A 24,747-nucleotide genomic window follows, 5' to 3' on the forward strand; every position below is an offset into this window, starting at 1 on the left:
GGATTACACTTTTGGTGATGTCCAGCATGTATATGACACTTCTAGTAAAAAGTAGTGGATTATTTTTCTTGTTTAGTCACTGTACAGGTCCAACTCTTCAGGGTAGGAGTCCTCTTGTAATTTTGGGAGTTACAGAATTTGAGGTTGCAAAAGATGCGTCCAACTGAACTTTTTGAAAAGTTAAGATCTAGTAGTCAATATCTGTCATGCTTGTTTTTGCTTGCGTGGTGCCTTTCATTATGGCTTGTCCCTCAATTGTAACTGTCTTTGCAGAGTTAGGCTTTCATTGGGCAATCTGTTTGATCAGAGCTGTCTTCTTAATACTCTCTTTTGTTTTAGAATTCTGCACTTTATGTGCATAGATTTCTTTAGTTCATGGATTACAAAAATATTTGGGTACATGGTTTCAGTTAATCATGTGTCAGTTTATTTATGCTTCCTTTTGCTGAACTGTTTTCCCTTAGAACTTCTACTCACTTTGTATAGTAGCTCTTGCAAGATTAAGTACTGAAGAGTTGTGTGCAAATACAAATAATGAAAGGTCAGTTTTGGGGCAGAGAGATTTGTGGAACATTGATTTTTGGTTTTCATTGTTTTTTGTTCAATCTATTATTTCAAATGTTTATCATAGTAAAGAAGGGTTCTATACAGAGAGGAGGAAGTGCTTCAGCATGACATTTTTCCTTGCTGTTGTGAATAGGTCAGGTACACTTGGGTACACCTGCTGAACTTGCTTGTAGTTTTTTGTGTATTTCCTGTATACTTTAACTAGGACTGGGGACTGCAGTGGACATGGAAATACATAATTAAGGACTAACACCAATAGAGCAAGGTAGAGCTGTGTTTAAAATACATACGTGGATTTACAAATTACTGTTCAGGCATCAGAATCCCTAGTAGATGCACTCAGCTGTTCAAAGTCAAGAACAGATCTCCCCTTTTCTTCAGAGAGCTGACACTGATTCCTGAAGGGATGGGGTTTGTAGTTGAGAAGCACAACATTTTAAAGAGGTAGGAAATACAGAGAGAAACCCCCTTTCTTGAGAATGAAGAGGTTTTAAAATTTTTTTTCCTCTGGTTAGTTGACAAAGGAGACCTGTAACACTGAGCTGTTGTGTTTTCTGCAGGGATTTAACCTGGCAATTATAATACCATGCTATCTTCCTTTCTTCTTTTGTTCTTCCACCGCCCATATCTGGTGGTCAGTAAGCTTTTGACAGGCATATTAGATAATTCTTCCTTTTTAGTAGCTCTGTAGTTCAGGTACTACTGTTTGTATGCTCAGATTCTTAAGGAGTTGCCCTTGTAAAAGCGATTCAATAGTTTCTCGTCAGAGGACAGCATGAGTTCTCAAAGTTCGTATAGGTAGATCAGTGAAATGCAAGTCTTCGCTAATCATGCTTGCTCGGTGTTCTGCTGGGATAAGAAGGCACCAAGCTGCATCCTGAATTGCTATTAGAAGTAGTATTGAGTACCAGTCAAAATATCGGCCTTTTATTTTCCTTGTATCTCTCCTAAATACCTCTCAGGTAAAATACCTCTCTCAGGTAAAAATCAGCTTACATAGTCCTCAATACTGAAAGATCTGTTGTTTATTACTAGAGTAAGTCTGCCCACAAGCCTTGGGGGTGCATAGTAATTTAAAAAACAGGTTGCCTTTTAAGCAAGAACTTAGGAACTGTTTACCTGCCTTAGTCTTGAATGTTGGATTTAGAATAAAACACAAATGCTGCCTCATTAGATATCTCTGCGTAGGAGATTCTGAGATTGCATAGCTATTGGGCTTTCATCCATTGTTGTATGGATCTACTCAATTTATTCAGTTAGTATCTGCTATTTTTTAAAGCTGCTAAGAACAGTAGTTGGACACAGTTGTTTCATTTCAGTTACTCTGGCATAATATTAATCACAGTTCTCAGCTTTCATGTTCCTTTTTGTTAAGAGCAGTGTAAAATAGTTGAATTCTGTGAAGGCTCAGATTCCTTTTGAAACTTGCTACACTTCTTTTGAAGCTGTGTGCATTGTTTTTCATTCATATACACTCATTTTTTAAAGAAAAATAATGCTGGTTAATGAGCAGCTAGTTCCTTTTTACACTTTAGTTGCACTCATTCTAGTTGTCTCTTGTTATATAGCATAGTATCCCGTGCCTTCCTGGAAGGCTCATGCACATGTCCTAATGGTGTACATTCATCCACCCAACACTTAATTTTAAGTTGCTTAGGTTGATTAATGCTTTTTCAGAAGCTTCTGTTTCTTTAGAGTACTGACTTAAGGTTGATAGATATCTTTCAGCTATGTGGTTTATAAACAATCAGAACACACTGACCTATAAATTCAAGTTCATTCTAGTTACAAACATTATGATCTCTAGCATCAAAGGACAGTGAGGGCTTTCCTCGTTGCCAGTGATACAGGGACTACCTGCTCTGGGATGGTCGTCAACTGAATTAGGGTTTAAAGTTGTCTTAAATATGCACCAGTTTCTCAGGTAATTTTTTTTTTCCCTGCCAAGTACAGATGGTCTAAAAATGTGAATGCAGCGTGAAATAGATATCTCTGTTTTGCTTTTCCAAATTTGTTATCCTGGTTAGTGGAAATGACCAATTGTTAATGTATCTTAACTACTGATGATAACAAAGATGATATTCAAATTAACATATTAAGCTTCTGGCTCATACTGTTTAGCTTAATTGTTTGAATTTTCTAGTTTGACCTCATTTGACTGTATTTGATTACTGTTGTTTTTAAAGTGAATGTCACTTGCATTAAAAGTAAAGCAAAGATGGTGTTACTCACCACAAATACTAAAATAGTATTTCTTGGGCTTTGATCTCTTTAGACGTTTTTTCAGGTTAGCCTGGACAAAGTAATACTTTGCATCTTTTTTTTTTTTCCTTCCACAAGTTCAAATGTAGTCCATGAGACCTGGAAAATTATAAACAGGAGCTTGTGAATCTTTCTGAAGGATTTTGATTTCTTCAGGGTGTTGGGGATGGGCAAACTGAACGAGAGAGAGAGACCTGGATCTCTGGCTTTGTAGCATAAATAGGGGTGGAAGATAACTTTGGTTATAGAGATATATGTTACTACAGACAGGGAGATTGGCATGTGAACCTGACGTGCATTTCAAAGCTTTATGATACTCTTTCTTACGCCTTTTTTTCCTGTGGTAAATAGGGATAGTTCCTCTTTGGTTGCAGTGACTGTGGTGGCAGTGGTCATCCACTGTTGAATGTGGTAATGTATGTCTGTCTCCTTACTTTAAAAGCCTCTGGGTAAAAGGCAAAAGCTGTTAGAAGTGAAGCCTTAATGTAGCAACTGTTTATATGCTGCTATTTTAGTAGCATTGTAATTATAAATGTTTAGGATAATAGATTCAATAAGATTTGCTGTGCAAACTAGCTGCTATTAATGTAATACTGCTGCTCTTTACTTCTTGATGCTGGCTGAAGCACAAAACTCTCTAGTGTGTATGTTGTGGGACTCACACCCTTAAATGCTCCAGACCGGTTGGGCTTTTTAAGGTGTTTCAGGCACTTTTCAGATTTTCCTCATTTTTCTTTTTATGTATTGCCTTCTTACAGATAGAGAAGAGAGTTAAGGTTTGGTACTATAACAGTTTTTAGCAGAAGTCATTTAAAGCAGACAAGGTGGATTAGACCTTAAAGCACTAAAGGAAACATTGAGGGCTATAATTTGAGATGTTCTGCAGTTCTGGGCTTGAATTCTGCAAACTTACTGATTCTGGCAGCTGTACATGTGTATTGAACACTTTGAAACAGCTTTTTCAGAAGGTAAATGGAATTGTTCAATTTTTCACTTTAAACATGGTCAACATTGAGAAACTTACTTATGATTTTTTTTAAGAGGAAGGAATTGGACAACAGCAAGTAGACATTGAGAGCTACTAGTCTTTTTTCTTGTATGCTTGGTTGAAGCATGTCACTTGAAGTCTGTAGTAGAATGACAAACACTACTAATTATATAATCCTAGGGTTTTTTTGGTCTAAACTTTTGGGCGGGAGATTGCTTTTGTTTTGATGAAACAATTTAAAGTTACTTTGTGATGTGTTTCAGTATTTTCATGGTATGAAATTCTAGACCTGGTTTGGTAAATCAATGCCTAAAGAATCTAATGCAGTGCAAACTATGTACATGGAAATTGATTGTGATGTACAAAGCTCTTATGGCTAAGCATTATCATTCTCTGGTTAGATCATGAGTTTTTGTAGGTCTGATTGTTGAACTACTTGGAGGCTATTCAGTCTATTTAAAGACATAAATAGATATTTCAGAAGTTGATTTGTCTCAAACTAGATAATAATTCTGATTTCCCAGTGCCCCCCAAATTCATATAAATCAGTTTGTTTCTACTGTAGAGCTTTAATACTATGAATCAGATTGCAGTTGTGTTACAAATACTTGAATGTGAGTAAAAGTAAAGCAAAAATTGTCGAATATTGGTTGTGATTATAAATTACAATTTAGTCAGCTAAATGAGGTAATTAAAATCAGTTTCATGACTGGAAAATGTTTGTTTAGGAACGTTAAATACCTTAATTTGTCACTCACTTCAGAAATTTCATAAAATGCATTTTTTCACCAAATATATCGGTTGAATATAGAAGCTGTCATCACAGCTGTCATTGGTAATGCCTGCCTTTATCCACAATACAATACTATGCATCTTTATCATGGGTTTAGTTGCTCTGTTGCTTGGTGTGGTGCTTTACCTTTGTTGTTTTTTTTTTAACTTTGCTTGTCAAAGAGAGTGTTATTGTGGAGGAAAGAGTAGTAATTACTATATATATAATACAGCTTTAAGGTCATCTGATTTGGGAGTGTGCAATTTCTGTGTTTCCTCCCAACTTTCAAGGTGACTAACAAATTTATTTTTGGAATTGAGAATTATAAACCACTGACTAATTCAGCATAAAATCTATTGCCTGAAAGGGATGCAGAACTTCGTCTAAAGTTCCAGTAATTAATAAGAAGAAATTAAGTGGTTACTGAGCACCTCTGCTTTGCATAAACTTAAGTATAACCTCAAAGCCTGTTTCTGCTTGGTCAGCTCTTCCTTTTTGGAGGAGGAGAAGTGATTGCATTTCTTTGATAAATTTAAAAAAGAGAATGCTGTCCCGTAAGTATAAGGATTTCCATTTCTGCAAAGTATTTGTAACAACAGTATCACCATCTACAATGGTGCTCCAATTTAAACATATCTTTCTCACTTCTAATTACTGAAAATTGGAAGTAGTCTACAGCAAAATTGCCAACTTTAGGTGCCGTGGGTAATGTCACATGTAGTCACATCTAATTAAAAGGTATTATTATGGAAATTAGTTGTTGGACTGTATATCCTGAGGATCCTTTGTTATTGGAATATGAGTTTAATGATGTAAACTGTGAGGTTTAGAGGGCACTGCTGGAACCTACAATTAGGTTTTGGAGACCAATTTACATATGGCACAACTTGTTAATTCTCTAGATAAATGTGTCATGATTCCCAAGTAGAGCATGGAATTGAACAATTTTTACTCTTCTCCTGGTGTTATTGAAACTGATGTCTTGTCGCTGTTCTGAAAACCTCATCTTTGTGAATAGGATGAAACAGATTATTCACTATCTCACTTAAGCATGCTACTATTAGATTGTTCATGGGATCTGATTTCCTGAAAGAGTTTCTGTTAACAATCTTTCAATTACTGTTTAAAAGTTTTTATGACCACTTAAAGGAGGGAACTACCAAACTGTACTGTGGGCCTTTAAATCATTGCAAATGGGCCTCTAATGATAACGGAGACTCCTATTTTAAAACCATGAAATTGTTAATTTGTCTATCTTTACAGCTTTCTCACTTATGTTGATAATTCTAAGCAATTTAAAATCCAATTATTTGCAAAATATGACAGTAATTAGTTTAGTGTTTTTACAGGAACAGAAATTGTAGCATAAAATTCATTTTGAGGGATATTATTTTATAGTTACTTGAAATGGAATTGAAATACCCTGTTAAGATTTTCTTTAAACTTGTGGCATGAGGAAAAGGGTTAATTTTTAAAACAATCTTAAATGGAAAGCAAATGTGACTTTAATGTACATTTTATATTAATATGAAAAGCAGTGATAAAGCAGAAGTGAAGCAAATACTGCAAATTAATGTAGTACAGATGGGAGGATTTCTGTCCTATTAGGTGACGATGGAATAATGCTAATTAAACATGCTAAAAGAACGAATTGCTGTTTCTAAAGATCTAAAGTTAATATTTACATAAACAATGGCACAATTTATAAACAGTGAAAATGAGATCAGAAGTTGGGGGGGAAGGGGGAAGCCAAAACCCAAAATGTTTTTCATCTTGAGTATGTTTGACAAGGCATGGCTTTTGTCTCTGATAACTGATAAGGTCTCTGGTTTATTGTTGTATGTTCTTGTACCTCCTGGCTGCTGATCCAGCCCACAGTGTTGTCAGCTAGTGAGGAATGTCAGTAGACTGGAGCAAAAGGGACATTAAATGGTTGACACTGAGGGATGGCAATAAATGAGATGGGAGCTAAATATATAGGTTTGTGACATCCTAGCAGCTGGCTTAAGTCCTGCTGTTTGTTGCTTGGGTACACTAGCCTTAAAAAGGAAGAGAATGCATTGTAGCACGAGGAAGAAAAAAAACAGCTGGTGGCATATCAGTCAGCCCTAATGACAGGGAAGGTTAAAGAGTTTGGAAGGACAAACTTTGAAAGAGCGCTTTTATTAGTAGCATAAAATTCTTAATTTTATATAAATAGTTTTATAAAAGTAGTCTAAAACTTCATAGTTCAGTGCAAAAAGAAATTAAAACTTTGTTTGCTGTCCAGAGAAAGCTATTTTAAAAATTAACTTACTTTTGATTCAAGCAGTTTTAGATGATTTTACAGTAATGTTCTTTTGATGTTTTCTCAGTACTCAGTGGGACTTTTTGGAAACATTTTGATACTTGACGAAGTATCTTGCAGTTTAATACTTAATTTAGGAAAAATAGGTTTATTTTTGTAATAGACGAAAGCATGAACGTTCTCCAAGGGTGTAAAATTTATATATCTTAATTTCCCCCTTTATTAGAGGTGTAGAAAAGTATCATGTGGTTTAAATGTGATTTTATATTTGATGCATTTTCAAAATGGAAGTTAATGTTAGGGAAAAATCAATATTTAATTGCTGAAAGGCCTCATATTTGATATGTGGGTTATAACTACATCTAGTTCATTTACATGCAGTAAAGGCTGGTAGAATGTAAGCTTGAAATGAGTCCAGCACCTTAGTTTGAAGGTTGGTCCTGCTTGATATTATTTGCTGCTTCTTGTGGACTGAGGTTTCTACTGTTTCTTCTCAAGAACTTGTTTAGTTCTTGAACCCAAACTTGATTGTTTCTCCTGGCTTACAACTGTCAGTTGACCCAAAGAGAGGTGAAGAGCAAACCCTTGTTTATGGCTTCTCAACAGGTAAACTAGTAATGAACAAGGCTTTCTGTCCTTTCTTTCATATCTGTAATAGGTGTCTGTGTTGCTGGGCAGCCTAGAGGCAGTCCTGTGCTGGGTTTAACAGGTGAGGAGTGAATGGGCCCAGCCTTTCCCTGATAGAAGCTGTAGACTAAAGAGAGTGCAACTGTAGTCCAGCCTAAAAGCCTTCAGCTGGAGAGGACTTTCCCCTCTTTTTTTTTTTTTCAGCTCTTCTTAAATGTGGACAGGCTTCTTGTGCAGCAGCATAATCTGACATGGTGGGAGGGGAGCAGGAAATTCCAGATCTTCTCCTCTTAGGAGGAGCTGGTATGTCCTCTTCCTTGAAGTTTGTTGGAGTGTTTGTGGAAGGGGAGTGTAACCCAGGAGGTTTTAGAACAGTGATAGATGAGTCTCATTTGTCTTAATGCTAAGAGCTGATTTTTTTTCTTCCATTATAGGAGCAGCTTTTCCATGTTACAATAGTACTGTCAGAGTAGTTTTCTATCAATTTGAGATGGTTTTGCGTTAATTTATTGTCTTTGTATGCGTTTATCTTTTCTATGGGGAGTACTAAAATAGGTATGCAAAAGTTCAGGTGGACTATACGTAGCATGATGATATACCAGATATGGTTTTCAGGCCCTGAGTAAAAGAGTTAAGAGAGATTTGAGCTTCTATTTAATTCTGTACAGTAAAAAACAGCAGCAAACAGCTTTTATAGTTTTGTGTTAGAGGTCAGTAATTTAAGAGTTATTCTTAAATTAGTTCTCTCAAACTTTGTAGTTTGTTTATCTGACTTCTGCTGCTTCAATTTAAAGCAACCTAAGCAGTGCAACTTCTGCAGTGTTTTAAAGTTTCTTGACTCTGACAATATAATGTAAGGTCTTTATGGTGGCAGTATATCTTTCATTTTCACCAAAAAAAAAAAAAGTAGATCTCCCTTTTGGTTTGTTTGGATTGCTTTCTAGTTTCTATCTGAAGGTTGTATTATCTAATGCCAAAATTATGTGACTGAGATGTAATTTTGCTACAGCAAAATGAAAATGAATGAAAAATCCTTATACAATCCTAGGACAGTGAAACTCCGTAGTAATCGCTTAATTTTAAACTAGATGGTAAATGTCCTGACATAAATGTTTACTTCTTGGGTTAATTTTTAGAAAACTGAATTGAATATCGGTTAGATGTGGTAGTTCTTCAAATCTGGTAGGCTAGGATATTTAATTTGTTGTATGCTGTTAGATAGTGTGACCTTCAAATTAGCCAAAGAAGCTGTGAACAAATGATGTTAGCTCTTTAACAGATACTGTGGCAAAACAGTGCCCTAAAGATTAAAGAAACTATGTTTGTGTTAACATACAAAAATTTTTTTTTTCATCTTTTCCACCTTTGATAACACACGTACACATTGTGTTCAAAAAATCCTTCTGCCCAGAGGAGCTGAAAATAGATTTTCTGGGAAGAGTCTGTTATATTTTGTGGTTGAATGTGTGGATGAAAATTATGTTGGTACACTATATAACAAGAGATGTTGATTTTGATTTTTGGATGTACAGGAATTACTACATCCTGAATTCTTATGACTGCATTTTGATAATGAACTCTGACAGATACCTAGTTCAAACAGATAAAGGAAACTTGTATGTTCCAACTCTGACTAATCGTAATGCATTCAGTTAACTAGGTTTAGTTACTGCTGAGGTTCTTCTGTCATGTGCATTAGAATTTTTGTGCTAAAAATTAAGTGTTATTTAGATAAATTTCTAGCTGTCATGATAACATTAAGAAACTTGAACATTCAGGTTCTCTTATAAGATGCAAGTTAAGAATTTGGAGGAAAAAAGTTGTATACTGCAGTGTGTTACTTTAAAAAAATAATTCTGTGCTCTTGGACTTCTTTTTTCTTTAAAAAAGCAAGCTCTATTACCATTATTAAAATGACCTGGAAAGCTAGCCTTACTTTTTTTTTTTCCTTCTGATCCATTGTATTTACATGGGGTTTCTAAAGCTGTTTGTCAGTTAAACAAGCTCTCAAAGCCTTCAGAACAGAGGTTATTAGGGGTGAATAATGTAGGTTTAAAGGATTTAGTAATTAGTTCGAAATCCCAGCTATACTTCTAAATGCATTTTTATTTTTTGCCCTTTTTTTAAAGGAGCATTTTAAGCATTAGGAGGCAGTCTGCTGAGTAAAAACTGTATTTTATTGACGTCATGTGGATAATCTGGTTTGTCTAGTTTACAGCTGCAGTGATCAGAAAAAAGATTCTGAGCTTTTTGAATGATCACCAGTAGCTGATACTCTGCTCAGTCAGAAATGCCAATTATCAGATTATTTATGTTAAAGTCAGTTCTAGCAATAAAAACTAACCTTGCAGAATTGTGGTGTCTTTAAATTGAATAAGTTCATATGTTTATTTTAAGGTGGTTATGTTCCTTAATGTTGCTGTGCTGTTTTGGGGCTTTAACTGTACAGTACTGTTTCATAAAAAATTAGTTTTTATGGTAGAAAGCAATATATTTATCAAAATTTATCACCCAATTAAAACAACCTCAGTTTTCTGTCTGAAATTACATCATGTGTTTGTTTTACATATTCCAGAACACAATTGGAAGCTGGTTTTAATGTATTAAATAATGTTACGTTGCTGGAATATAGGTACTAGCAAAGAGAACTTTACAGTTGAGTAGGGCTCAGGGTTACCCATTTGAAAATGTAATACTTGTGATGCCTGTAACTAACAGAATTACCTTTTTTTAAGTGAAAAAGAAAAATCTAAATTAAAAAATCCTAATTTTTAGTATTAAGAATTCCTAAAGTTCTTATTTATTATACCACCTGTTTTAATGGTACTCTGAGAACTTCACTAGTAAGAAGCAGTAATAAACGAGCATTTCTTAAGGTAGACCAAACTGTGTATTTTGGTAATCCATCCTTGAAATCATGAAAGTATTGCATTGCTGATGTCCAAGAGGGAAGGCTGCAATTCTTAATCTCACAGAGAGAATGAGCTGTTACTGTTCGTCACAGATGCTTTAATGTCTTCTTTAATAAAGCTTTACTGTAAAACATAGATAAATCTGTATCCACCTTTCTTATTAAGACTGTGTGTGATCTCTATATAGGCAAGGTCTGTTTACTAACTGACCAACAAATGCTAAATATTATGTTCAGTTTTGGTCAGCCAGCTGGCTTGCAGCATGTGCGTGTTCATTCAAGGGATTTTAATTCTGAATGTAATGTTAACTGTTCAGTGTCTGAATTGTACCTGTGCCATTTTACTAGCTTTCGAGATGAGGTTCAACAGCGTGGAGGAGGACTGACTCAATGCACGCTATGCGGTGTAAATACCCCGGTACTTAGAACTGAGATTTAAAGTCTTCTTCCCTCCCCCAAATAGTGCTCACTAGTGAGCTTGAAAAACTTTCTGGAGATCTTTCTCCTTTCTGGAGATCTCATGGAATCTACTGTTGCAATAGACTTCAGTAGTTGTGCTTAAAAAATTAAAATAATCTAATTTAAAGGAACTTAAAATTTCTGCTATTGTAACTGCATTATGTATTACCTAGGTTAAATGTAGATCTGAGAAAGAGTAACAGATGCAGGCATTTGTACGGAGAGGACTCTTACTCTGTTACTAGCTGAGTTTTTCATTGTAACCTCTGATACAAGTAATACGCAAAACCTCTGCACTAATATGTTATTTTTATATTCCTCTCGATGCTCCTATTTTTGTGTAATATACCACAGACTTCAAACCATTGCATGTTAACTTTGTTCTCCTGCTGCAAAAATACTACATGTTTTAGTAATATATTACAATTATGTTCATATCCTTTACTTTGGTGTTAATAGATATTTTACTTACAGAAGTTTTTGAACTAGACTAAGCTTGTCTTACTCCCACAATAATTATCAGTTCTCGCCTGTAACAAGATGAGTTACTCTCTGGCTTTGATGTTAAAAACTGAGTATGGTAACTGAATTAGGAACCCCAAAAAAATCCCCTTGATCTGTGTTTAAAAAGTATACGATGAACTAAATAAAGATAGAACCAGTCTTAGTGAATTACATATGCGCTGAAAACCATACTTGGCCATTTACTAAAATAAGAAGAAACTTTTCATTATATCTTTTTTTACCAGTGATAAAGATTTTGCTGTTTTCTTTGCGACAACTCAAATTTTGGACAATTTGAACTACTTGAAATATTTTTAGCTATAATGACCCTTTTATTAAACATTGGGGATTATATTTCACACACTTGAAGTAATATTGAAGGTATTTCAAATGGTGTGCTAGAGGTTTTTGTTTTGTTTATCAAGCACAAAAGTACCTAATTGCAAATATGACAGGTCCTAACTTTCTGAGGGTTGATACTCTGTATTTTGTTCTCCACTACCTTAATGGTTTTATTTTTGTGTTTGAGTGATGAAGAGATTATTTCATGATAATTTATATGCCTAAGTATCTTACAGCACAACATTACTAATTTACTGCTTAACTTCATCACTTGAATGCTTCGATAGGTTTCATTTAGCTTTAATTATAGTATTAGAATGGCATATGTCAGATACACCCAGCAAATAGAAGCTGATGTATTTGACATAAGCAGATTATACGTGTCATGCTGGTATTTACTACATATGTACTTTGGCATTTACTTGGTTATTGAGCTTAGAAAACATGCTGTATTAAGGGATGAAGGGAATGTTTCTCATGCATTGTTGTCTGCAGCCTCTCTTATTACTAGTAGGTGTTTTTGGGAGAGACTTCAGGAAATGACTGTTGTCACTAGAAGTCTTAACTACTAAAGTTAGTTTTAATGTAAAAATTAACTTCTACGTGTGGTTACTATTGTCTGTGCTGACGGTATTGATAATGATAATACCATCTGCTTTTTCAGCTTCCTCTAAAATCTCATCAGTCTGTTTTTCTTAACTACGCAGAACACTTGCCAAATTCCACTGGAGCATATTTAATCCTCAAAGTACATGCTAATGCAGTTAATGAAAGATTTTGCGATTTCAAAATTATTTTATTCCTGAAACACTTGATTTCTTAAATGTGTACAATTAGCTGTATATGTAAACTTTTCATTCTTTGTTTTCATTTAATCTGTGGTGTGGTCACTGAGTAAGCTGTGTGTATGATGCACTTGTTCTTATTTGGTGGTAGTTCTTACTACTGCTTTTCTCCCACAAAAGCTATGTAGCCGTTTTCTGTTGTGATGAGTGTGGTGTTGAATCACTGGAAATATTTAATAAGGCATGAAATAATCTGAGGTTTTCTGTTCATGGAAAAAGAGACTTTCAGTTTCCTTAATCACCACCTATTAAAAAAATCTAGTGGTGTCATCTTCTGTACTGGATGAGATAGTGGCAATAGTTTGAATTATTTCAAGAAAATAATTTGACTAAAAAAATGGTGGGGGGAGCTGTAAATGTGAACTGAAAGGCTATGTCTTTAATAAATTCCTGCTGTTATCTTACTGTTAGTGGCAAATTTATTCATGGTCATTTTGAGTAAGGAACACAATAATTGAGGTATATGTGTTCAGTTTTCTTAAAAGTGTATCTCTGTGTGTGTATATATGTGTGTGTGTGCGTGCGTGTGTATATACATCACTACAGCTGCTCTTGTAAAAAACTAAATAAAAAAAACCACAGCCAACTTGGTGACAAAGCTGTCATTGTGAAAATGGGTATTTGGTCATGATATGTTAATTGAATAAATATTGGAAAATGTTACTGCTCGAAAGCGTATTCAGGTAGTGTAAGGCAGGTAAATGCCCAGTTAAGTTATTTCTATTCTCCTAGAAAACATTTCAGATTAAATTTCTGAGAAAGTAATCTCAAAGCTACCTATTTATAATGTTATGCTACAAGTTTTGAGTTTTTTATTAAACACTAACTGAAAGTATACAGTCTTACCTTCCTAAGGTTTAATATGATATATTTTGTTTTTGGATACCTCAAGTGGTTTTATTCTTGTTTCACGTCACAGGCTTTCAAAAAATCTAATTTGGCTGTATATCTGATGTTCTTTATGATTATCTAAAACTCAGCTTAAACCAATTCAAGCTATTTCTAATAAATGCAGAAATATTTTATGGAAAAATAACTGTAGTACCAGTATCATAAAACAATATGCCTTTAAAAAGAAAGCGATAAAAAAAACCCACCTCTAATTTCCTAATTTTGGTGGCGCAGTGAAGGCTTGTGTTGGGTACAGAGCCTCATTTTCTGAGTATTTATGACGTGTTTTGTCAGCATAGTGCTATTTTTTATCTTCTATGGTAGTATTTCCAATTTAAGTTTGCATATAAATATGTTTCAATTAAATCATTTTCTTCATAAAAACATGCATGAAAATATGTACTAGAATTGAAGAATAATGTTTAGGAGTAATGTTAATCTTGCTCACAAAGAGTACTCACATTTCACAAACAACGTTGTGTTTACACACATTTATCACACTTTCTTTTGAATGCTTTGCTGCAAGTTCCTTTGTGTCTCTTCATTACTTCATTTCCACAGTTAGTGCTTTAACCTGTAACTCTGTCAGATTAAGTTATCTCCCAAGTGGTCTGGGAATGGGATTATTATGATCTGAAGAAATAGCAGGTTCCCTCCAAAATGTCTGAACTGGCTGTCAGCATTACTGCTTAAGATAAAATTACCTGATGTTCTCCATTCTAACATTGAGTTTTCAGTTGCTTCTTAACCTTGACATATTTTAACCACTGGACCATGCAGAGTGTTGGTCTTCAGCTGCTTGTTACTTGGTAGAGAAAAGCATATGAAAATGAAGTAAGCAGGAAATGCTGCTCTGTGTGTCTTTAAACAAACTAAAACACCAGGACATTTTGAACCGCATTTTTGGGATGCTTTAGTTTGTTTAATGTATTTGGTATACAATCTGATAGCTGATTTGGATATGGGAAGGGTGAATATAAGGTACAGTTTTCTATCTTCAAGAAAATCCACTTAGAGCTGGCAGAATTATGTCTAACAGATGTAGAAGCCTGAAGTTTGTGTGTCCTGTTTACAGTTTAAAAAAAAAGGAATGATATGTAAAGGTAGTCTGAAAACAGAGAACATGTTTTCATATATAGCATAACTATACTGAAGCTGGTTTCCACAGGCAGTTAAGAACTAAGTAACATCATCAAGAGTTTAATTGTAACAGCGGGGGTTTTTTAAGGAATTCAGAGGATTTATGTGATTTTTCTAAGTTGGAGATCAGAAGGTGAGACCAAATGCCAGATTACTAGAAATGTATACATATTGCAAAGCATTTGTTGTGGATCATTGGTAAAGAAAGGCCTCTCCTGTGTGTGTTTAGAATTTTTGCTGAATTTAAATGTTTATTATCACGTCTTAAAGTATTCTTAGTTAAAGTCAACGTGAAGTATAGAGCATCTTTTGTTCTTGATATCATGAGGAACTACTGAGGTTTTCCTGAGATTTTTCCTTAAAGTAATGTTTAGGCTGAGTATAGAAAGTTTGTACTCAAATATGCATTGTGTCTGAGGAATATATAAGCTTTCTAAGACTGTCCTTGATTTCCTTAATTTGAAATAGACTTTAAGAATAGTTTGGTTTGGGTTTTTTCCAGTGACAAGTAACTAGCCCTGCAAATTCAATGTATAGTAAATCATTGGAACATTTGCTAATAAGATGGTAGAATAAATTAGTTTTTAATTAGGCAAAATAGTTAACTAAATGCATGTGCTTATGTTATTTCTTGCTAGATTTGGATATTTTAATCAAATCAGATTTTTTTCAAATTCTTGTCTAGTAATGAAGGAAAGAATTTTTTTTCATCAGATAAATTAGATCTTGCCGTATCTTACTTTCAGGTTTCAAAGGAAAATGCAAAACACAAAAGGCACAATAATAGTATGAAATTTAGTACTACTGGACTCCCCCAAGTTCCTCAGATGTTATCTTGCCTGGAAAGTTTCTTAAACATTATATTTCCCGTATGCTGTAAAAGTCATACACTTTGCAACCATTTACATTAATGAGCAGATTTGAGTCTTTAGCATACTTAGTTCTTAGTTTCCTTCACTACTTTTGTTCTGAGTGTAGGGGCTATGAGGCTTAGAAGGATTCTAAAAGCACCTGCTCTGCTTGGGAAATAGTTGTTCTATGCATAGGGAATACAAACTGGTTTTGTCACTGAATTTCTGATGCAGTGGACTTGTTGGGGAGGGCACCAGACAGAAATTTTGTCAGCTCTTGGGACCATCAGTTGCTGCAGAGTAATCATTAATATCCCGGAGTACGGAGTAGGTGCATACATTTTGCAACTATTTTCCTAGTATGTTTGTTTCTACTTAAACACCTTCGGTAACAAAGATCCTCATGTACAGAGTCTCCCAACATTTGCTGTCCTTTTTTAAAAGTGTGTATTTTTGGCATCTTCTCAAAGAAAGGCAACACAGGGCTTGGTATGAGATCTTGCTGGTGTGTATTTTGTACATGCTGGAAACTTCGAGCTTGTAAGGTTAGCAAATGAAGGGAATGGGAGTGATGATGCAGAGAAGCAGGTAGAGAGGGAGAGCAACATGGTGCAACTGGTTGGAACTTGAGCAAAAAACCCCAACTTCAGCATCTGGGCTCTACTAGATACTCTAATTCTTGGCTTTTTATGAATATTGTTAGTGTTGTATACCTTGTGGTTCCCTCTGTTGTTCCTAAAAAGTAAAGAATTCTAGGTGGTGCATAGGATGCTTTTTTGTTTATGCATGTCACAAACATGTCCTTCTGGAGGTTGTTTCTAGAGTTGTAATTTTGAGTTTGTATAGGAAGATTTGAGAACACAAAAATAAAACTTCGTTCAGCTCTTTTAAAAGACCAGGAAAATAATTGTGAAATACTGTGAGTGAAAACGTTAGGCATACAAAAATACATTTATTGAGTATAGAGATACATTAATTGTTGCAGAAGGAGAGACTAATTTGATGAAGGAAAATGAAGCATTTGATTGCTTTTTCTGTATCGTTGATGTAGAAGCAGTTAATCTTAGCATGGGTCACTTCTGCTTAATTTTTAACATACCCTCTAATTCCAACATGTGTGAGGTTGGGTGCATTCAAAGTAATGCAGTCTTAAATTGGTCAAACTGATTTGTGAACCACTGCTGTTTATTTTCTAGCAATTCACTGGGCGTAAGGTGAATCCGAGAGGATTAGACAAGTGCAGAGTGAGAAAAGCTGTAAGAAATCATAGGGAAATACTCATAGCTTTGGCTCTGTCCGAATGTTAGAACAAACATAGAATACCAGGTTGGAAGGGACTTCAAGGGTTATCTGGTCCAACCTTTCTTGGAAAAAATGTTGTCGTAGGGGGGCATAAAAGTTGCGTATGAATACAAAACTGGGGGAAACTGGCAAGGCAGAGATAATGGAGAGGAGTTTCTGGGGGCAACAAATGTTGAACCAAACATGAGAGCTGAATTTTTTTTGTGAGGGAAAGAAGCTAGTATGTGTTAATAGGAATGTGGTTTGTAAGATGTGATTGTTCTGAGTAACTTAATCTTGTTGAGGTCTCAGTTCAAGTATTGCCTTGTCCAGGCATCCAGCTTTAAGAAATGAACAAACTCGAGGGTCCAAGAGAAGTAACAAGAACTGTCAGGGTTTTAGAAAAAATACCTATACAAAAAAGTTCAAGGTGTTAATGCATACAGTTTGCAAAGAAAAAGCAGGGGTTCAGCTAACTTGGAACAATTTATGAAAGCTTTTTATAAGGATAATATTCTGTGATTAGCTGGAAAAGAAACTGGCTTATTTAACAGAATGTGTTGCAGTTTAAATCAGCCATTTCTCAACTAGAAGCCACAATTCTAAGTAATGTTCAGACAACATGAATATAGTGGCAAGCTTGAGAGTAATATGAATTCCTGCTTTTTTTCTTAGTATCATAGATTTTTCCGTTTACATTTTTAATCCAAATTATCTTATCTTAGAATTTGATTATTCTTTTAGTCATGGTCCAAGTTAAAATGTTAGAGGCTGCTGTTTTTCTTGGGAGGTAGAGAATGTAATGATAGACACCTTGTGTGTTGGTTAGAGTGGTTTAAAGTCAGGTTTGCAGTATTATTTTAGCTTTACCAGTGGAATGGGATCGATATCTAAAGATGTAGTTGTGCAGGAAGGGTGGTTGTGGTGAAAGGCAAGTAAGATGCTGTTTATGTAACATAGTGGTATGATTTTGGTATTAAGCATGAAATGTGTAACATGCAGGATGTTGATAATATTCCAAGGTTGAACTTTGTCACTTGTTGCTAGTTCATTGCTTTATCTGGTCTTAGTAAATCTTCCTTAATTTCCTGTGATTCAGCGTTTGTGTATGTATTCATTAGTGCCTTTAATTCCCCCCCTTGATTCAAACTTCGTAATATGTCTTTGGTTTTGAGCTTGGAATACTAAATAATTTTGGGATTGTACCTTCCCTATGAACAGTTTAGCCATTGTGAAACACTATTATTTTTGTTGAGGAACTCTAATTTGCTTGTGTTCATAATATCTGCTCACTCCTAAATAATTTCTGGTCTTTGCAGTTTTATAAGGATTTCAAATATGTTGAGTTCTAGTACTCAAAACCAATTTTAATTAACTGAGGAAATGAAACCCAACAACTTCTTCATAATTCCATTGAATAGCTTTGTTTATCAGGATCTAAAATATCCAGACTTCTGTCCTTACTGCAGAGTTTCTGTTCTCTTAATATCTTCTTTGAATTTAATCTTCAGTCTGAAATTTCTAGGTTTATGTATCCTTTGAAGCCTGGTGCTTCATCTGTGCACTGTAGTTGTCAGAGTACTGCTGTATGTTCTTAATGCTACCTTCACTTAGTGCTTTTTTAAGTCATAGTTTCCAGAATGTGTGATTGAAAATAATGAAAGGGAAAAAACCCTGGGAAATAACATTATGTGTTGTCAGTATTACTGTTAAGTGTAGGCAAGGAGTTGTCTGCTGGTATTGGAGTTAGCCAACTAAACATGAAACACTTGCTCTGTTTGTATGCATAACTGAGTAAAGGATACAACTTACAAAAAATGACATGTGCTTTTGTCATGTGTCTGTATATACATGTACATACATATATATGCACACGCAGATTGCCATATATATACAGACATATATGGCAAATACACTGGTTTCCAGAAATGTTGCCCATGAAACCTAAAGTGAATATGTAACAAGCCTCAGTTTTTTTTTTATTTGAAGGAAATGCTATGGCATGGGTAGATAAAGAAGAGCTTCTGTAGAATTAGATGGCCAGCCAGGAGCGTGCTGTCCAGATTGAGCCCACCAGAACAGCACGGAAGGGTGAAAAAGAATGTTTTCTGCAGGCTCCTTAGCTGTAGGCAGGGAGCAAATGAATAGTGGGCCTAGGGACCTTTCCTGAAGGCCCTGTGCCATTATGGCACTGGACCTACACCTGGCACCTGATTAGTCCCACCACATGGAAGTTTGTGCGCATGTCTGGTTGTGCAACCAGAACCTGTGTGTTCCATGGTGTGATACACATTGTTGGTCACTAATGAGCATGTCTTGTCATGTTAGTCGTGAGGGAGAGTGATTTGTAGTTTCTGTAAGAGCTCATATGACTTAATGAGGAGGAAATTAGGACTACCACTTGCCCTAGACTACTGGGTGTTAAATTTAAAAACCTATTTTCACCTGAAACCTGTATTGCCCTGACAAAGTAAGGATCACATAGGTATCTAAAGCATGGAAACAGTACTTACCTCATTCTTTAACCTCAGGTGTTTAGTGTAGTGTTCTAAACCAATAAACACTTGATGATATTTTAGAGAAAGAAATACGTCTTGGTAAATTTAAAATTATTTTTGTTTACTTTTATAGAAATAATCTTCTTTTTTCCTTTTCCAGTTTAACTTTGTTGGAAGAATCCTTGGGCCCAGAGGACTAACAGCTAAACAGCTTGAGGCAGAAACGGGATGCAAGATAATGGTCCGAGGGAAGGGCTCAATGAGGGACAAAAAGAAGGTAAGCTCTTGAAATGTAGTGTAGTTGCAGATGCATAGTTTTATTTCCTAACAGAGGGTAGGCTCATGTGTCTCTTATTTGTTGTGTTTTTACTATATGCTTTTTCATTATCTAGTGTTTTTTACAGACGTAGTAAATAACACAACCTACTCTGAGAAAGTTAAATGTGCATACTCCATAATGGTGCGATTGGGAGTCTAATTGGCAATTATAAAGTATTCCTCAGTAATAGCTAACTTCTAATTGCGACATGTTTCACAAGGTAAAGGTAAAAGTTGAAGTTAAATGTTTTTTCCTAAGGAAGAGCTGTTAACCTTAAAGGTGTTCTTAGTAACCTTCTTGTTTTGAAATACCAAAGGAGTGATTTGTGAAAGCAGCGTGGATTGGAAAAAGTGGTTAATGCATTTCTGGCAGTGAATTCTGTCAGAGTGAACCAAGAAGCACTGTTTCTTGATTTGTTTTGTGTTCACGTGGAGTTGCAATGCAATTAGGGCTGTTTCTTGCCCTGCCCTGTAATGTGCATGTTCTGCCCTTATAAATAGGGAAATTAGAGCCATCCTGAATGGTGGTAACTCCTGGAAGTAATTTATTTTTTGCGGGTTTATTATCTAGCTATTTCCCTCCACTTCTGGTTACTACTGCTGAAGTTGCACCAGCATCTCCACTGCAGTTTGAAATGTGTACTTAACAGTATGTGTTTCCTCTTTGTTCCCATAAGTGTTACTTCTTTTGGTGCTTTCCTTAGAAACTCCCACTCTTTTCCTTATCTGATCAGTCACATAATACGTTCTATTGATACGTATGCAGCACATAACAGTTAAAACAGAAAGCTGATGTCTACCCAGTTAAAAATCTCAGACTTCCCAGAGCTTATGACTGTCTCACTTTCAAACTTTTTTTGATGCTTCTTGTTTTCATAATCTGCTGTAATACTGTCACCACCCTTTCTCTTATTCTACCTATAGCTATTTTGGATGTTTAGGTTGCCAGCTTTTGAGCAAAGATCTATTCTAACATAGAGAGTTTTTCGTTGTCTGGGTTCTATAGGAGTAAGAGGGTGATATTGTCTTAAATGCTTGATTTATGAAGGTTTCTTTTTTTAAAAAACATTATAGTTTATGTCCTGAATTCCTTCTACCTCTTGGTTGGGGGGACATTTAACATATAAATGAGTCCTACTGTTATGGGGTTTTAAACTGTAAATGGGTAAATAGGATTTCCTATAACTCGGGGGTGATAGGAGACATTAACATTTTGTAGTATTAAAATTCTAGCATGCTTCACCCAACATACCAAATTATGTGGGTGTAGATGCTATATTTTGAATCAAAGCATATGGTTGCCAGTATGTGAACAATCTTAATTACATAGCTTTGTGACTATTAATAGTAGTTAAATTTCTACGTATTCTATCATACTATTTTTTTAAGAAAAAAGATACCCTGGGGCAGGAGGTTTAGTGAAAGTACTGCCTGTCTTTAAGAGTTGGCAAACTTCACCTGGTTTTTATAAGAGAAGACTATTCGTTCTACTCTTGAAAGCTACCACTTTTTGGCTGGTAGATTAATTAGGTGTTAAGACTTCTGAGTACATGTGTAACAAAGTAAATCTTCACTATGTGGAATATACTAAAATTTAGTTTGCAACAAATGAATTCTCCTACGATCGATTCCGAAGAGAGCTATTGATACCTTAAAAACAGCGAGTACTTAAAAGTTCATTCAGCTTTTCCTATTTAAACATAGTTTTTAAAAGACATTGTATTTTTATCAATAAAACAATTCTTATCTTCATTTATGGGCAGAATTTAAGTTTATTGCTGCTCCCTCTTTGCTTTAGGAATGGTAATTCTAGGTCAATGTAGTTCATCAGGAGTTAGGTTATGTAACTTTTTTCTGAATAAAAATGTTAGTTCTCGTTCTTTTATGTTCACAGATGTCATAAGCTAAAACATTCAGGTGTCTGTTCTTCAGAAAGCTTGTAAGTATAGATGGGGCCACAAGCTTAAGGTAGTCTACAATGATGCTCTGATAACTTAAAAGTTTTCCAGATCGGCTTTGTTATGTGAAAAAGCGCACATAGTTGTGTTAGCTATACTTGCAAACAGCTAAAGTAGTGTAAAAAGAAAGGAAAAACCTGCACCTGAGGTCTCAATTTTTCTTCTGAAGAGACCATTCCCCTATAAGTGTTTCAGTTGCAGACCTTTTCATAGAAAGCACTTCTGTGAAGTAAAGATTACTTCAGATTTCTGGAAATCTCTGTGTGTTCCTTGGCTCACATGTTGTAATCCCCCCACTCCCATCTCATCCCTGTCCTTGTTCATACTAGCTTGAACAGAAACCAAAGTGGCCCAATGAATTCCACATCAGGTATGGTAGCCACAGGGTGTGACTAACGGTGCATTTTTGTTAGAGCTGTACAGCCTTCATTCTTTGAATGTTTTTATATTAGGTCCCACTGAGGATATGTCTAGCTGCTGAAGATGTTCTCTTTCTGTGCTATCAGCAGGGCAGGCACTTATCCTCACCAGCCAGTGTAGTACATGTTGCATGCACCTCGTCCTTTATTACTCTCAGCTGCCAGCTGGGATAAGCACATTGTGTGCTTCTTGTTGGTCTCTATGTGTTCTGACCTATCCACTCAACGTTCATGTAGGTCTACTCTACTCATGTAGAGTTTTGAAATGTCTGTTACAAAGTCACAGAATGGTGGAGGTTGGAAGGCACCAATGGAGATTCTCTTGTCTAACACCCCTCCTCAAGCAAGGTCACCTAGAACAGTCCAGATGGCTGTTATGTTTACTGCCCATGACCTCCCACCACTGTGCTTCAGAATCTGTCCTCTCCTGTGGGAAGTCATCTCTCTAGATAGCTTGGGCATGTTTACTGTTAGGGGAAGTGGTATTTTTAGACTGATTTCCCCAGTCTCCCCACTGTTTTTTTTGTAGTTGTTCAAAGCAGAATAGGCAGTGTGTGTTACTGGAGTTTTGTCTTTCAGAAAAAGCTTAGAGGAGCTGAGACCTTCTGAGTATGTCACCTGTTTTTTTGAGGTTTACTAAGAAAAAGAAAGCCATCTTCAACAAGGACAAGTTCTGTATGGCAGATCAGCTAGAGCTTTGTATACATTAAAAGCCACAAACTGATCCAGTCACCACTTTAATGCCCATTACCTCTTCTAAGTTGTCTGTTTTCTGATATTTTTGGAGCACAGAGTATGTGACCATTGATGATTTAATGGTACAATATATTTGAATATCAAATAGTATGACATTGATTGTAAACCAGTGTTGAGCACCAAATAATTTTCGTGATAAAACCTATTTTCATGCCATCCATTCCTAATCTTTCTATAGCTTTGCTCTCCTGAGGTGATTGATATTAGTCAGTAGTTTATCTTTTTCAGACTGGACTTTTTGTTGCCATACATTGTTGCTGCAGTAGCAAGGATTTAATAATCATTGATTATGATGCAGCTTGCGATGCATCCCAATAAGATGTTTCTTCTAAAAATAAAGATTTGGAAGCTGTATTCAAGACATGATGATCACAAATGGACTAAAGAAAGAACTGGTGACATTTATCTGTTCGGGGAGTAACTACACTTCTTGCTATTGGCTCTTGCCTCTTTTCCTCATGAGTTATATTTACAGATGAACTCCTCAGTCTTGCACTGCAAGATGACCAACTTCCTAGGCAGTTAGTGCCTTTTAATGATAACGACCTCTTGTTTTATCTTCTCAAGGGGCTTCTCTTTGCGGATTTTACTTCACAATGCTAATGCACTTCAAAGTGTGAAATGCAGAAGTAGGAGTATTCTCTCATGGAAGGTTAGGTTATGCAAATTGTTTTTTAAAACCCTTTCCTTTCATCTAGGGTCAATGTTATTAAAATATAAATTTATAAAAATGAGTGTTCAAGATTTTTCCTTTTTTTACCAGATTGCTTTGAAATTCAGAGATAAGAAATTCAGGTTAATTTGTATGTCTGTCTTGTAAGTATATTTCATATCTGCAAACCTGATTTCCCAGTTATAAAAAAAACCCACACCCTACTGGAAGTGGGAAGGAATTCATTACTAAACGAGTGTCAATCTGTAATGTGACAGCTATGTGGTGCTAAATACCATCTCCTGGAGTAAAGTGTCCATCTACTTTCCTCTTCCTACCTTGCTAGTGGTTGCAGAATCCAAGAGAAAATACAAAGACTGACATGCTGGAAAATAAACCATCTACATTTTCTCTGTAGAAGGTTTTACTCTCCTGTGTGAGCCTGTGAACAGAAGTAACGAATTAGAAATATTTGTCACATGCCCAAATCACTTGAACTAGCATAAAATCTTGAAACTTGCTGACAGATTTCCCCCAGAAAACAAGGGAAGTCCTCAAATAATTTGTATCTGAGGCCCAGCTGGTAACCGGAACATCTCTCCAGGCAGCTTTAGACAAATTTAAAATCAAAACCTTAATTACTGAGAATATTGTGATTAGAGCCTGGAGGTACTTGAAGGAGATTATTGGGGAGGGGAGAGGGGTTGCAGGCATTTTTATTAAGACCAAAGCTTTTTTTGCTTAGTCTGAGTGCACCTCTCATTAGGTAGTGAGAAAAACTAGCAATTTTAACACCAATCAAAGAATACCGCTTAATAAAAGGGAAGACGGTCCAATGATGAATAAGCAAAACATTGTTTTTTGTCAACTCCCTTATCTTACATGAATTCCATAGAACAGGCATTGACAACGCCCATAGGGAGTCAGCTCTGTGCTTTTGAACACAATGACTGCCATTATTTCACTTAGAGGGGTATGCAGCCTTATGGCATCAGGCTGCTGGCTTGTGGCAGTCTTGGTCAAGTATGTTGTTTTTTCCCCATTTTTTCCTACTTTCAGTCAAGAATCTTTTCTAGAACAGTGTGTGAGGAGAGGGCATAATTTGTTTTTACTTCCAGAGGAAGCATTTCATGATACAAATTTTTTTTTTACAACTGGTTATTTCAGAGAGAAAAGCATGCTGGCAGGTATGTGGTTCTAAATTTGAAGAACTCAATGCCTTCATCCAGCAGCTTCAGATGTGTTGCACTTTGCTCTGTATTAGATTGTTGGAGCTGATTTGTGGTTCCTGACCTATAGCTTACTTGTTCCCACATCATTGTTCACCTTCCAAGCAGAAATTACTTAAAGTTTTACAAAAGACAAGTTCTTGGTTAGTACCAGTCTTGACCTTTGGCTGGTGCAGAGTTGTCACAGTAA

General features: G+C 35.6%; 1 protein-coding gene across 1 annotated transcript in view; it reads left to right on the top strand.

Moving 5' to 3' along the window:
* Positions 1-24,747, top strand: part of QKI (QKI, KH domain containing RNA binding) — a gene marked incomplete at both ends in the record, with an annotated part of 154,399 nt that overhangs the window by 45,578 nt on the left and 84,074 nt on the right. The window contains one exon of the mRNA XM_081997930.1: positions 19,386-19,502. Coding sequence (XP_081854056.1) covers positions 19,386-19,502 — 117 coding nt within the window. The remainder of the gene's footprint in view (positions 1-19,385; positions 19,503-24,747) is intronic.

Source organism: Phaethon aethereus, assembly GCF_964289735.1.
Source record: "Phaethon aethereus genome assembly, chromosome: 3".
In the NCBI taxonomy this organism is placed as follows: Eukaryota; Metazoa; Chordata; class Aves; order Phaethontiformes; family Phaethontidae; genus Phaethon; species Phaethon aethereus.